Source organism: Phacochoerus africanus, chromosome 9, assembly GCF_016906955.1.
Source record: "Phacochoerus africanus isolate WHEZ1 chromosome 9, ROS_Pafr_v1, whole genome shotgun sequence".
In the NCBI taxonomy this organism is placed as follows: Eukaryota; Metazoa; Chordata; class Mammalia; order Artiodactyla; family Suidae; genus Phacochoerus; species Phacochoerus africanus.
This window is the reverse complement of record NC_062552.1, coordinates 120,224,803-120,240,496: the sequence shown is the minus strand read 5'-3', so window position 1 is coordinate 120,240,496 and position 15,694 is coordinate 120,224,803. Positions and strand designations below refer to the sequence as shown.

Here is a 15,694-nt window from a genome sequence, read left to right as displayed (position 1 = left end):
CCAGGACCTGCGTTGCTGAAGTCAGTGCAGCCAGCAGCTCATTTCAGTCTCATGACAATGCTTTGGAGAAGGTGTTTCACAAAGCGAGGTACAGATTCACAGAAGCCGTGGCTCCTTAAGTCACATAGATGGAGCCACTTAGATGTCCTACCCTGGATTAATAACGGCTCCGAGTGCTTAACTCCATCAGACCTGGGCCGTGGGCTTTCCGGGCGTTCGCCATTGAATTCTTACAACGGTCCTATCAGGTAGTGCAAGCACCAACCCCATCTTTTAAATTATTTAATTAAATATTTATTTATTTGGGGCTGCAACCTCGGCATAGGAAGTTCCCAGGCTAGGGGTCGAATCAGAGCTGTAGCTATCATCCTACACAGCCACAGCAATGCCAGCTCCTTAACCCACTGAGAGAGGCCAAGGATCGAACCTGCGTCCCAGCGCTCCCAAGATGCCGTCAATCCCTTTGCACCACAGTGAGAACTCCTCATCCCCATCTTATAAATGAGGAAATCAGACCCAGAGTGGTTAAGCAACTTATACAAATTCACACAGCCAGTGAGAGACAGAGAAGGGACTTGAGTACAGACAAAAAAACTGCAGAGGAGGTCCCGCTGTGGTGCAATGGGACGGCTGGCCTCTCTGCAGTGCCAGGAGGAAGGTTCGATCCTCGCCTGGCACAGTGGGTTAAAGGATCCCGTGTTACCATAGCTGCAGTGTAGGTGGCAACTGTGGTCTGGATCTGATCCCTTGCCTGGGAACCCCAATTGCACAGGGCAGCCAAAAAAGAAAAAAAAAAACCTGAGAAACAATAGTGAACAGAAGATGATCGCAGGATGTGGATTCTGCCTCCATTGTAGATTTCTGTTCCGTCAAATGAAAACAAACGCACCTGTCTAAATATCCGTTTCCCCTTCGCTTTATATTTCTCAAACACTTCCTCTTTTAGCTTCTGTCTTTGTTGGATATTTGATAGTCTTCAAGAAATTTGTAGGAAAAAAATGTTACTAAAAGGGCCCCTGAGTTCTTCTGTAATGGGAATAACTTAATAATTAACAATTTAATTAAGGTAATAATCTAAGATTCTTAGAGTTCCCGTCGTGGCGCAGTGGAAACGACTCCGACTAGGAACCGTGAGGTTGCGGGATTGATCCCTGGCCTTGCTCAGTGGGTTGGGGATCCGGTGTTGCTGTGAGCTGTGGTGTAGGTCACAGATGTGGCTTGGAACCCGCATTGCTGTGGCTGTGGTGTAGGCCGGCAGCTACAGCTCCGATTCGACCCCTGGCCTGGGAACCTCCAAACTTTCACAATAATACACGAGACGGTTTTAGCACTTGGTCGCGTTAGTCAATAAATTAGCACAAACACATTAGACAGTCAATTCTAGGGAAGTCGTATCTCCAGGAGAATACGTACCCTGCTAGATCAAGAACATGAATTGCTGGAATTACATTTGTTCCGTCTCCAAACACGGGTAATGCAGGGACCTCACCCAGCCAAGCCAGCTAGAAGAAAGAAAGCACAAGCTTATTTCCCCAGTTACGTGTCCGGGACTGTTACAGCCCACAGAGCCACAGTCAGAGGCGTCCGCCAGATCGGCCTGATGATGTAACCACCTCAAGATGTTTTGTAAATTATTCCATGAGATTTTTTTTTTTTGGTCTTTTTTTGCTATTTCGTGGGCCGCTCCGGTGGCATATGGAGGTTCCCAGGCTAGGGGTCGAATTGGAGCTGTAGCCACCAGCCTATGCCAGAGCCACAGCAACGCGGGATCCGAGCCGCGTCTGTGACCTACACCACAGCTCACGGCAACGCCAGATCGTTAACCCACTGAGCAAGGGCAGGGACCGAACCCGCAACCTCATGGTTCCTAGTCGGATTCGTTAACCACTGCGCCACGACGGGGAACTCCTTGCCATGAGATTTAATTGCTGATTAAATCCTATTAAGAGAAATAAAGTGCAACCTCAGGGCTGAAATACTTTTCAAGAGATCTGTAATCTCATCAGCCATCTTTAGCCGTCACCTGCATGTTATCTACATAGAAAGAAAATACTTTAATATGCGTAATGTCCTTAATTCTTATAAAAAGAAAATTAAAAATTTTTTTCTTTTTAGGAGAAGTTTTCAGAAAAAAGCTTTTTTTTTTTTTTCTTTTTCTACCACCTGTGGCATATGGAAATTCCCAGGCTAGGGGTTGAATCTGAGCTGCAACTGCTGGCCTACACCACAGCCGCAGCAACGCCAGATCCAAGCGGGCACCTGCGACCTACACCACAGCTCACGGCAATGCCAGATTCCCGACTCCCTGAGCAGGTCCAGGGATTAAACCCAGGTCTTCAAAGATAAGAGTCCAGTTCCCTACTGCTGAGCAACAAGGGGAACTCTGAGTATTAAAATTTAAAATTACCCCAGAGCTCCCATCGTGGCTCAGCAGTTAACAAACCCGAATAACATCCATGAAGACTTGGGTTCGGTCCCTGTCCTCGCTCAGTGGGTTAAGGATCTGGCTTTGCCGTGAGCTGTGCTGTAGGTCACAGATGTGGCTGGGATCTGGTGTGGCTGTGGGTGTGATGTAGGCTGGTGGCTCCAGCTCCGATTAGACCCCTAGCCTGGGAACCTCCATATGCTGCGGGTGCGGCCCTAAAAAGACAACAAGAACAACAACAAAAACTTAAGATGAATTAGGCCACTTCTTTTCTTTCCTTTGTTTTTTTTTTGTTTTGCTTTTTTTTTGTTTTTTTTTGTCTCTTTGCCTTTTCTAGGGCCGCTCCCACGGCATATGGAGGTTCCCAGGCTAGGGGTCAAATCGGAGCTGTAGCCGCCGGCCTACGCACAGCCACAGCAACTCGGGATCCGAGCTGCATCTGCGACCCACACCACAGCTCACCGCAACACTGGATCCCTAACCCACTGAGCAAGGCCAGGGACCGAACCGCAACCTCATGGTTCCTAGTTGGATTTGCTAACCACTGAGCCACGACGGGAACGCCCGAATTAGGCCACTTCTACGCTCAAAACAGTCTAATGGTCTCCCAACCCCCTCAGAATATAACCCCAATTTCTCACCCTGGACTAGGAGGCAGGGCCCCACCTGGCTCCTCCATCACCTCCTTGGCATCCCCCACCATCCTCAGTACTTTAGCCACATTGGTCTTCTTGCTGCTGCCTCAGTTCTTTGCAGCCCCAGTGCCCACTGCCTTCCCCCCCAGAAGCAGCTTACCCAGCCCCCCACTGCCTTCCACTTTCTTTCTTTTTTTTTTGTCTTTTGTCTTGTTGTTGTTGCTATTTCTTGGGCCGCTCCCGCGGCATATGGAGGTTCCCAGGCTAGGGGTTGAATCGGAGCTGTAGCCACCGGCCTACGCCAGAGCCACAGCAACGCGGGATCCGAGCCGCGTCTGCAACCTACACCACAGCTCACGGCAACACCGGATCCTTAACCCACTGAGCAAGGGCAGGGACCGAACCCGCAACCTCATGGTTCCTAGTCGGATTCGTTAACCACTGCGCCACGATGGGAACTCCTGCCTTCCACTTTCTGCTCAAATGTCACATCGTCAGAAAGGCCTTCCTCAACCATTTTTAAAGACTTGACCTCCCAACCCTCCCCGGGGACTCACTTCCTCCTTTTCTCTGCTCTGTTGTGTTTTGGCTTATATTTCAGTGTTAGAAGTGGCTACTGGTTTATTACCTATCACTCTTCTTCTCCACCCCACTAGAAGGAAAGTTTCACAAGGGCAGGGACTTCATTATGTTGTGTTCCCAGAATCTACAATGGTATCTGTCGCACAGAGGTACTCACTCAATGATTATCTCATGAATGAAGAGAGATCTGGAAGTTCCCTCTTGGTGTAGCAGGTTAAGGATCCAGTGTTGTCACTGCTGTGGCTCTGGTCACTGCTGTGGTGTGGGTTCGATCCCTGGCCCAGGAACTTTTGCAGGCCAAGGGCATGGCTGATAAAAAGAGAGATCTAGGAGTTCCCGTCATGGCTCAGTGGTTAGCGAATCCAACTAGGAACCATGAGGTTGCGGGTTCGATCCCTGGCCTCACTCAGTGGGTTAACAATCCGGTGTTGCTGTGAGCTGTGGTATAGGTTGCAGACGTGACTCGGATCCCGTGTTGCTGTGGCTCTGGCGTAGGCTGGCGGCTACAGCTCTGATTAGACCCCTAGCCTGGAACCTCCATATGCCGTGGGAGAGGCCCAAGAAATGGCAAAAAAAGACAAAAAAAAAGAGAGAGAGAGAGTCTATCTTTTATTATTTGGAGAGGGGTGAAGGCAAGAAAAATAGGTGGTTATGTTTGACATCCATATTTTCCTTAACTTTCTGCTATTATAGGGGCCTCACCAGTATATAACCTTTGAATTGTATAACCTTACTGTAAAACTCTTAAAATAAACCCTTACAGTCACGAAAAAGTCCTACCTTAAAAAAAGCATGTAAGATGCCTCCTTCCATTCCATACTGAAGTCCAGCAGCAACTACGTAAGTGGCAAATTTTTTGACCTATTAGATAAAATACAAGAAAATGCTAAATATATTTTCTAACACTTTGTTTTATTTTGGGGGATGCACCTGTGGCATGCGGAAGTTCCCAGGCCAGTCCAAAATGTGTTGTTATTATGTATCATATTGAATCAGATATTTTAGTGATTATTTTAAATGAGCACTTTAGTAAGTCTCATCACCTTTTTTGAGCTCCTAATGTATTGTTTAGGACAGAAAGACTATCTCCTGGAGTTCCTGCTGTGGCTCAGTGTAAATGAATCCAACTAGTATCCATGAGGATGCGGCTTCGATTCCTGGCCTCGCTCAGTGGGTCGGGGATCTGGCACTGCTGTGGGCTGTGGTGTAGGTTGCAGATGCGGCTCCGATCCCGAGTTGCTGCAGCTGTGGCATAAGCTAGGGGTTGAACTACGCTGGAAACGTCCATATGCTTTGGGTATGGCCCTACAAAAACAAACAAAAAAACCAAAAAAAAAAAAAAGAATTGTCATTGAGATGGCCAAGTTAACCAGATCAATTTTATCTTATTAATTGCTTAGAAAAAAGTGATTGAGAAAGCTTGAGATAGGAGTTCCCTTGTGGCACAGCAGGTTAAGGATCTGGCATTGTCGCTGTAGTGGCTCAGGTCACTGCTTTGGTGTGGGTTCGATCCTGGCTTGGAAACTTCCATATGCCACTAGCGTGGCCAAAAAAAAAAAGAAGATTTAAAATGATGGTTGTGTCATTTAAAGCATGGGACATAGTTAATGTGTTTATAATAAAAAGATGTTAGGAAAATACACATCATTGACACAACATTGTAAATCAACTATAATAAAATAAAGAAGATGATATCAATTCTCCATTTTAGACTATCATTCACATCAACTGTTTTTGTGTGTGCGATCATGCCTTCTCAACCACTGAATTGGACATAAATGATCCATAAATCATGAATTTCACGTTTGGGGCAATGTTCAAAGTTTAATAAAATAATACAGTTATAAAATAAAAACATAAAAATTAAGAAAAAATAATATATGATAGGATTTGGAATTGCAAGAAATTTAGATTGTCTGGTCCAGCCGTTTATTTCACTTATCTACCTCCAAATGCTAAATAACTTGGCTAAGGTCATAAGTTAATGGGTGGAAAAGAGACTAGAATTCCTAATCCCACGTTTTTTCCTTCAGATATTTTATACTCACAGTATTTGCATTGCCAAAGTAAAAAAATTTGCGGGTTGGACAGAATTGGGGGCAAGATTCCTCCTGTAATATCCCCTGAGACCACTAGGTGTCGTCCTAGAACTAGGATTACATATCACCACATCTTTGGGGGGCAGGCAGTGGATAGAAGGAACCTAGAGACAAGGTTTGGGGTTCAGTGTAAGTCCTACATGAGTTAAATGAGGATGATAAGAGCGCTTAATTCACAGAATTGCGCGGATTATATATAAGATTTATGAGGATTACATGAGGTCCTGTAAGTAAAACATCTGGCACAGTGCCTGGCACAGTGCCTGGCACATGGTAAGCAAGCCCTCAATAATTTTCATCTGTTACTACATTCCTGTCATCTGTTTTAACCAAAGACAAGAGAAGTAAAGCGATTTTATTTTTATTTATTTATTTATTTATTTATTTTGCCTTTTCTAGGGCTGCACCCGCGCCATATAGAGGTTCCCAGGCTAGGGGTCCAATCGGAGCTGTAGCTGCTGGTAGTCTATGCTGCAGTCCCAGCAACGCAGCATCCAAGCCATGTTTGCAACCTACCCCACAGCTCAGGCAACGCCGGATCCTTAACTCACTGAGCGAGGCCAGGGATAGAACCTGCAACCTCATGGTTCCTAGTCGGATTCATTAACCACTGAGCCACGATGGGAACTCCGCAATTTTATAATATTGGGTATCAAAATGATAAATTTTGCTGCAACAGAAGACTAATAAACTATTGTTTTCGTTAACGCGAACCACTCAGTCTTAGGTGGGAAATGAAACAGGCCTAAAAGGACATAAAAATCAGCATCATCTAGCCTGCAGGCTCCTTATTATCCAACAGGCCTGTGTAACAGACTGCGTTCTCCAGAACAAAGACAACCCCAAGGCCGCAGATTACATGGCTCAACAAAATGACCCCTGTTTATAAAAAACCAAGCATTCCCCTGTGGGGGGAGCCTGAGTCTTGCTTGCCCAGAGCTCCTGACCACTCTGTTGGTCAATAAACCCTGCTTGCAATCTCACTGCTCCAGCCTCCGGATCCTTCTTCCCTGCCCCTTCTAACCCTCAGCCGCAGGTGTGTCTTGCTAATCGGTGACACGGATGTGTCCACATCAACTCTATTGAAGGATGGACATGTGGAGTCAGGAGAAAAAAAACCCGCAGGCTTTGGTTTGCTATGGATCCACGTTTGAATTAGTTCCATCATCTGACACCTCTTTCCCACAGCGTCCGCATCTGTGAAATGGGACTAACTGTGTGTGTACATGAGACTGTTGTTGTAGGAGTAGATCAGACAGGGCCAAGAAGTGCTCGGTAAACCCTACCTGTGCGACATTCTGCAAGCTACTGGGCCTCTGGAAGCCACTATCTCTTTATTTATAAGACGTGGTTAACACGCCCTTTTCAAGAGTTGTACAAACAAATGACAATTTAGAGTCTAGACGCAGGGAAAAGGCAGCTCCCTTTTCCGGATTCCCACTCTAAGCTACTTGCCTCTTCTGGACCAAGGGACTCTTTGGACCTGCGGACTCCTTCGGGGGACCCCACCCAAGGCTTTCTTCTGAGGGCGGCTGCACTAAAACGTGGGCCAGACCTGGGCGGGTACCTATTGGGGTGAACCTGAAGCTTGGAGGTTGGTGGGTGTGAGGCCATGGAAACTAAACACAGAGGCGGGTGTAACCTAGTTTACTGAATCAGTGGTGTGAAGGGAAATTGTCATTGCTTGGATCTGAAATAAAAATCCAATGGTTTTCTTTTTTGTTTGTTTGGCTTTTTTTTTTTTTTCTTTTTAAGGCCACACCTGCAGCCTATGGAGATTCCCAGGCTAGGCATTGAATTGAAGCTGTAGCTGCCGGCCTACACCACAGCCACAGCAATGCAGGATCTGAGCCACACCTGCGACCTACACCACAGCTGACTACACCACCCACTGAGCGAGGCCAGGGATTGAACTCACATCCTCATGGATCCTAGTCGGGTTCATTAGCCGCTGAACCATAAAGGGAACTCCCCAATGGTTTCGTTTATTGAAAAAATGCTGGGAGTTCTTGTCGTGGCTCAGTGGTTAACGAATCTGACTAGGAACCATTAGGTTGTGGGTTTGATCCCTGGCCTCCCTCAGTGGGTTAAGGATCCGGCATTGCCATGAGCTGTGGTGTAGGTTGCAGATGTGGCTTGGATCCCGTGTTGCTGTGGCTGTGGTGTTGGCCAGTGGTGACAGCTCAGATTAGCCCCCTAGCCTGGGAACCTCCATATGCGGCCCTAGAAAAGGCAAAAAGACAAAAAAAAAAAAAAAGAAAAGAAAGAAAGAAAAAGAAAAAATAATGCAGAGATGGGGAGCAAGCTGAGATGCACAGCAAGTGTGTGAAACAGTCCTGACTGTTCCATCACGAGCTGCCTCAAAAAGAGCTGTTCTGACCTAAATGCTCCACTACTTGAGACTTACATTTTTCCCAAGTTTGAGAACCATTTTTTCAGCATTTATGTGGTCCAGAAAATTAGGGTGGTGCTTTCTCCTTCGATAATCCTCTTCAGTAAATGGAATCTCAGTATCATCCTAGGAGAGAAAAAAAGCCAGACTCCATGTGTTAGAGCCACGTAAACCTCTAAGCCCAAAGATGCTTGGGCGACTGTTGCTTTAAGCTCAAGTAAAGCATTCTAAAGACTACAGTTTAGGTGTTCCCATGGTGGCTCAGTGGTGACGAACCTGCCTAGTATCCATGAGGATTCGAGTTCGATCCCTGGCCTCACTCCATGGGTTAAGGATCCGGCGTTGCCGTGAGCTGCGGTGTAGGTTGCAGATGCTCGGATCTGGCGTTGCTGTGGCTGTGCTGTAGGCTGACTGCTGTAGCTCTAATGCGACCCCTAGCCTGGGAACCTCCATATGCTGCAGATGCAGCCCTAAAAAACAAACAAACAAAAAAACAACAAAAACCCAAAAAACAAACCATCTCTTAATAGTTCTTGTAATGTGCGCAGTTTCATGTTTTTAATTGAAATTGTGCGTGTGAGTGTGTTTTTCTCTTTTCCACGCTGCCCCTTTCCCTCCCATCAGTCCCACTTTAATGAGAACACACCGTGTGCAAGTTTCTGTCTTGGGCTTCTAACGGCTCCATCAGATAAGATATCAGTTGGCCCTAAGAGTCAGGAATGAAAGGTATTTCTCCACCATCCACTGAGTTGTTCATGCATGATACAGAGCGGTCCCCCGAGTCCACCCAGAGGTAGAGGGCCTACTTGGAGAAGAATTTCTAAAACATAGTTCAATCAGGAGCCTTTCAATCACAGCACCCGGTCCAATTTTATTTTATTTTATTTTATTTTATCTTATTTTATTTTATTTTATTTTATTTTATTTTAGGGCCACCCCTATGGCATACGGAGGTTCCCAGGCTAGGGGCCAAAGTGGAGCTGCGGCTGCCGGTCTACACCACAGCTGTGTCCTTGACCTACACCACAGCTCGAGACAACGCCGGATCCTTGATCTACTGAGCGAGGCCAGGAATCAAATCCACGTCCTCATGGATATTAGTCTGTTTCTGAACCTGCTGAGCCACGACGGGAACTTCACACTAGTCTGATTGAAATAACCAGTCCAAAACATCTGAGTCTGGGGCTTACATGAGATGAATCAGAGAGGCAGGCGAAACACAAGGATGACTGGAGCTGAGGGTTGAGACAGGACGAGTAGGCAAGGCCAGGTTACTGGGGTTGGTGACGCAATGCTGTAAATTAACTATACGTTAGTAATTTTAAAAAGTAAATACAGGGGAGTTCCCGTCGTGGCGCAGTGGTTAACGAATCCGACTAGGAACCATGAGGTTGCGGGTTCGGTCCCTGCCCTTGCTCAGTGGGTTAACGATCCGGCGTTGCCGTGAGCTGTGGTGTAGGTCGCAGACGTGGCTTGGATCCCGTGTTGCTGTGGCTGTGGTGTAGGCCGGTGGCTACAGCTCCGATTCGACCCCTGGCCTGGGAACCTCCATATGCCGAGAGAGCGGCCCGAGAAAATGGCAGAGACAAAAAAAAAAAAAAAAAAAAAAAAAACCAAAAAACAGTAAAATACGAAAAAAGGAAAAAGAAAAATAGTCTTGTGTTTATCTGATATTCAAATGCAGCTGGGTGTCCTCTGTGCCACCTGGCAACCCGACCTACCCAGGAGCCAGCGGGCATAGTTCAGAGCTCAGCTAACTATATGCCATGTATTCACTGAGTGTCTACTATGGACAGAGGCGGGAGGTGGGCTAACTCGAGCTTCCCCTCCAAAAAAGAGCTCTCCCTCAGTGTTCCTCGCCGGGGTATCACCACCATGTCCACTGCACACCCACTTCATTCTAAGAACATTAAGCGTGGAGGGGTTTTAAGCATTTTAAGCAGGACTAGAGCACAACCTGAATTATATTTTAATAGGATGACTTAAGCTGTTGGTTGGATTTGGATTGGGAGGAGGAGCTGCCAGTTACAAAGCCATCCTGGAAGTCCACAGACAACAAGAGAGTATGATGGATTTAGGAGACATTTGGGGAGGAATTAGCAGAATTGACTGATGAACTGATTGGTGGGCGGGAGTGGGGGCGAGCGATCGACATGGTGGTGATGACATGGGGGGGAAAGGCTGAGGGAACAGTGGGAACTCCTACTGTGTTAATTTTTTATTGTAGTTGATTTGCAATGTTCTGTCAATTTCTGCTATACAGCAAGTGACTCATGTATATATGTATACATACATATATATATATATGCCCTTTTTTTTTTTTTACTCTTCTTTTCCATAATGGTCTATTTATAGGGGATTGATTCCCTCTGCTGTACAGTAAGACCTTGTTGCTCATCTTTTTTTTTTTTTTTTTGGTCTTTTTAGGGCCTCACCTGTGGCATATGGAGATTCCCAGGCTAGGGGTCAAATCCAAGCTGCCCCTGCCTGCCTACATCACAGCCACAGCAACGCCAGATCTGAGCTGCATCCACAACCCACGCTGCAGCTTGCAGCAACACCAGACCCTCCGCTGAGCGAGGCCAGGGATTGAACCCGCGTCCTCATGGATACTGGTCGAGTTCTTAACCCAGTGAGCCAATGGGAACTCCACACTCAGGTCTTTCACTGCTGTGTATTGATGTCTGTTGACATTCCCGGAAACCGCCTGCCTCATTAACGTCTCATTACAATGAATGAGCTTTGCCGAGAGGCCGCATCCTCTTAGGAGGTGGAGAACTGACCCTGCAGGGTGATCCTCCTTTTCTTTAAGGACATTGGCAAAATCTGTTGGCCTTCTTTTTGGGGTGTGTGTGGGGGGGGCAGCATTCACGGCATGTGGATGTCCCTGGACCACAGATTGAACCTGAGCCAATCCAGTGACAATGCTAGATCCTTAACCAATAGGCCACCAGGGAACCCTGGGACCCTCTTTTCGATTGATTATTGCGTTTGACTGATGTGACAAAGTTTTTTTTTTAATTAAAGTATAGTTGACTTACAGTGTTGTGCCAATTTCTACTGTATAGCAAAGTGGCTCAGTCATATATATATATATTCTTTTTCTCATATCATTGCCTGTCATGTTCTATCACAAGTGATTGGATGTAGTTGCCTGTGCTGTACAGCAGGACCTCATTGCTTATCCATTCTAAATGTAGTAGTTTGCATCTACTAACTCCAAACTCCCTGTCCATCCCATTCCCTCCCACTCACCCTTGGCAGCCACAATTCTGTTCTTCACGTCTGTCAATCTGTTTCTGTTCTGTAGATAGGTTCCTTTGGGCCATATTTTAGATTTCACATATAAGTGATATCATATGGTATTTGTCTCTTTCTGACTTACTTCACTTAGTATGAGACTCTCTCGTTGCATCCATGTTGCTGCAAATGGCATTAGTTTGCCCTTTTTTATGGCCGAGTAGTATTTCATTGCGCATATGTGTGACAAAGTTATATGTAAGCCATACAGCCAAAACTAACGCAACATTGCGAATCGACTATACTCCAATTAAAAAAAAATTGTACTGTGATTCAGCACTGACATGAAAAGGTAGTTCACAGACACAGAGGCACTGGGGCAGAGCCGCAAATGTAAATCTGACAACGGGAGAGAAAATAAGCAATGCTAGGGCGACGCTGAGAACATATTTGCTTTCAAAATAATAACCATTTGCTTTTTAGGAAAGGAAAGGACCCAGAGGTAAATGACCTGACTGCTTTTATACTGAGTTATTGTGTAGAAACAGACAGAATGCCGGTATGAATCAGAGAGACTGGACTTTGAGTATGGAGAAATTTGGGGACTATTATGACCAGTGATTTTCCTTTTCTTGTGTGCCCAAGAACGTACATGACAAAAAATATAGGTCTAAATAAGCTCGAAAGAGAATTCTTTCAACACATTTAAAATGGACCGTGATAAGCACTGTTACAGTTGATTAGAGAGCATTTTCTTTTTCTTTCTAAACGGCATGTAAAACAATGCAGCCCCTGAGAATTGAGTGGGCTTGGAGCTGCTGCTGAGTGCTTTTTACGGGGTAGGGTTCAGGAATGTAAGAATACGCCATCCCCTGTAGAAAGTTCTCTCTGCATGCAGATTATAAGGATTGAGGGTGGGAGTTCCCTGGCAGCCTAGAGGTCAAGGACTTGGTGTTGTCACTGCTGTGGCGCAGTTTCCATTCCTGGCCCAAGAACGTGTTCATGCTGCAGGTGTGGACAAAAGCCAAAACCAAGGACTCAAGGGTGAAATGTGGCAGAAAATAAGAGCTAGCGCCCTACTTACCGGGTCCAGGGCTTTGGACCGTGCCCAGGTCATCACTGTGGAGACTAAAATAAACAGCTTCCGCTTTGCGAAGTGGCTGGTTTCTTCATTCAGGGCTGTCAGGCCAAAAAGAGAGAGCAGTTACATGGATCTACGCAAAACGTGTTTCAAAATCACATGTACGGAGTTCCCAACGTGGTACAGTGGTTAACGAATCCAACTAGGAACTGTGAGGTTGCGGGTTCGAACCCTGGCCTCACTCAGTGGGTTAGGGATCTGGTGTTGCAGCGAGCTGTGGTGTAGGTCACAGATGCGGCTCAGATCCTGCGTTGCTGTGGCTGTAGTGTAGGCCGGTGGCTACAGCTCCAATTAGACCCCTAATCTGGGAACCTCCGTATGCTGCGGGTGCAGCTCTAGAAAACACAAAAATAAATAAATTTTGAAAAAATTTAGAAACCTAAAAAAAAAAAAAAATCACGTGTACTTTTTTTTCTTTTAGGGCTGGACCTGCGGCCTGTGGAAGTTCCTGAGCTACGAGTCAAATCAGAACTGCAGCTGACGGCCTTGGCCACAGCCACAGCCACACCAGATTCGAACCACATTTGTGACCTACACCTGCAGCTTGTGGCAACGCCGAACGCTTCACCCAGTGGGTGAGCCAGGGATCCAACCTGCATCCTCATGGATACTAGTCAGGTTCTTAACCTGCTGAGCCACAATGGGAGCTCTATCTAACTAGCAATGATTTGAAGTGACTCCTCCCTCAAGGAGCAACCGAGCATCGTGATGCTTCGCTGCCTGTCCCCATCTTCGTTCCTGGCCATCTCTCCCGCCAGCTGCCAGACCTCCTGGGAGCCCAGCCTAAAACTTCATCCCCCTCTTGTTACCTGACCTGTACCATTGTGCTCTCGCTTTTTGGAAGGCTCATGATACAGATGATCACAGCAGACATGCAAGGGAAAAACTCACGGGCTTTATTGAATCCTTAGCCTCAGTAGATAGTTACCACTGTTTTCTCTGCTTTTACATGGAAGGGAAGGGAGGCCCAGTTTGGCCAGAATCACGGACAGAAGCGGTGAGGCCGAGTCTAAGCCAGCAGCCTCGTTGCCCAGCCTGTGCTCTCCCACCATGGCCCATGTCCAGCCGTAGGGAGAGCGGAGCAGGAGGCCCCAAATCAGAGGGCAAGGCCATCCTTTTTTGGTTTTTTTGCCATTAAAAAAATTGGAGTATAGTTTCTGGGTTTTGTTTGTTTGTTTGTTTTTGTTTATTTGTTTGTTTTGGCCTTTAGGGCTGCACTTGTGGCAATGGAAGTTCCCAGGCCAGGGGTCTAATGGGAGCAATAGCTGCCGGCCTATACCACAGCTACTGCAATGCGGGATCCAAGCCGAATCTGCGACCTACACCACAGCTCACGGTAAGGCCAGATCATTAACCCACACTGAGCGAGGCCAGGGATCAAACCTGCGTCCTAATGGATGCTAGTCAGCACTGAGCCACAACAGGAACTCCAAAAATTGGAGTATATTTAATTTACAATGTTGTGCTAGCTTCAGGTGTACAACAAAGTGATTCAATTATATATATATATCTATACACACACACACATATATAATCTATTCTTTCTCAGATTCTTTTCCCTTATAGGTTATAATAAAACATTGGATATAGTTCTCTGTGCTGTGCAGTAGGTCCGTGTGGTTTACCTATTTTATACATAGTAGTGTGTACATGCTAATCCCAACCTCCTAATTTATACCCCCCCCACACACACATCCTGCCGTCAGTAACCATAAGTTTCTTTGCTGTGTCTGTGGGTTTATTTCTGTTTTGTAAATAGGTTCATTCATATCATTTTTTCACATTCCACATTTAAGTGATATCCTATGTTATTTGTCTCTGTCTGGCTTACTTCACTTAGTATGATAAGCTCTAGGTCCTTCCATTTCACTGCAGTTGGCATTATTTCATTCTTCTTTACAGGCATGGGCCTCTTATGAGATCACATAAAGCAGTCCTATTCAGCTTAAGCCCTCGCAAAAGGAAGTAATAGGCCGATCCACCCCCTCTCCCCATCTCAGGGAGCGCAGCCCAGGCTGTGGGACTGTGGGCCGAATGTGGGGGCTTTGAAAAGGTGTGGGTACTTGATCATGAACAATCTGTAGAGACTCAAATTAAAAAGAGCGGTGGGAGTTCCCGTCGTGGCTCAGTGGTTAATGAACCCAACTAGCATTCATGAGGATGCAGGTTCGATCCCTGGCCTCACTCAGTGGGTTAAGGATCCGGCGTTGCCCTGAGCTGTGGCGGAGGTTGCAAACGTGGCTCAGATCCTGTGTGGCTGTGGCCGTGGTGTAGGCTGGCAGCTACAGCTCCAATTCGACCCCTAGTCTGGAAACCTCCATATGCCGTTAAGTGCAGCCCTAAAAAGAAAAAAAAAAACAAAAAAAAACTGGTGGCCTGGACCTGTGAGTGTTTGGTGTCTAAAGGGTTAATTGTTTCCCAGGAAGCCTCTGGACACATTTAAGCATTGAGTCTCTTTGAATAGTTTATGGCATGTGATTCTACCAAAATATTTTTATTAAAAAATTTTTTTATTCTAGTTGATTTACAATGTTCTATCCATTTCTGCTGTACAGCAAAGTGACCCAGTTACACACACACACACACACACACACACACACACACACACACACACACACATTCTTTTTTCAAATTATCCTCCGTCATGTTCCATCACAGGTAATTATCTCCTGGTGCTATACAGCAGGATCTCATTGTTTTATAATTTTCCAGAAAAACACACAAACTAATAAGTTCTAATTAACTTGTCAGAGAATATAAGTGACACAGTTACCATGGTGCATTTTTAGTCTCATAAGCCGATTACTTAAATAAGGAGAACAATAAAATACTGACATCCTGAATCTAATAAACTCATGGATTCCAGCCTTAAGATGATAAAGTATTATTGAATTAAGTCTAAGAACACTATGTCCACATATTAATCCCAATTCCAAGGTTAACTTTATTTATTTATTTTTGTCTTTTTGGGGCTGCACCTGCGCAGCACATGGAAGTTCCCAGGCTAGGGGTCGAACTGGAGCTGTTGCTGCCAGCCTACGCCAGAGACACAGCAATGCCAGAGCCGAGCCGCGTCTGCAACCTACACCACAGCTCAGGGCAATGCCAGATCCTTAACCCACTGAGTGAGGCCAGGGTTCGAACCTGCAACCTCACAGTTCCTAGTTGGATTCGTTTCCG

General features: G+C 46.0%; 1 protein-coding gene across 3 annotated transcripts in view; it reads right to left on the bottom strand.

Annotated features, from left to right (window-relative positions):
- Positions 1–15,694, bottom strand: part of AK7 (adenylate kinase 7) — a 59,821-nt gene that overhangs the window by 31,109 nt on the left and 13,018 nt on the right. For all 3 annotated transcript variants that reach the window (XM_047796368.1, XM_047796367.1, XM_047796366.1), the window contains exons 4-7: positions 12,458–12,552; positions 8,149–8,259; positions 4,423–4,503; positions 1,414–1,502 (exon numbers count right to left, since the gene is read on the bottom strand). In XM_047796368.1, the coding sequence (XP_047652324.1) occupies positions 1,414–1,502; positions 4,423–4,503; positions 8,149–8,259; positions 12,458–12,552 (376 nt within the window). The remainder of the gene's footprint in view (positions 1–1,413; positions 1,503–4,422; positions 4,504–8,148; positions 8,260–12,457; positions 12,553–15,694) is intronic.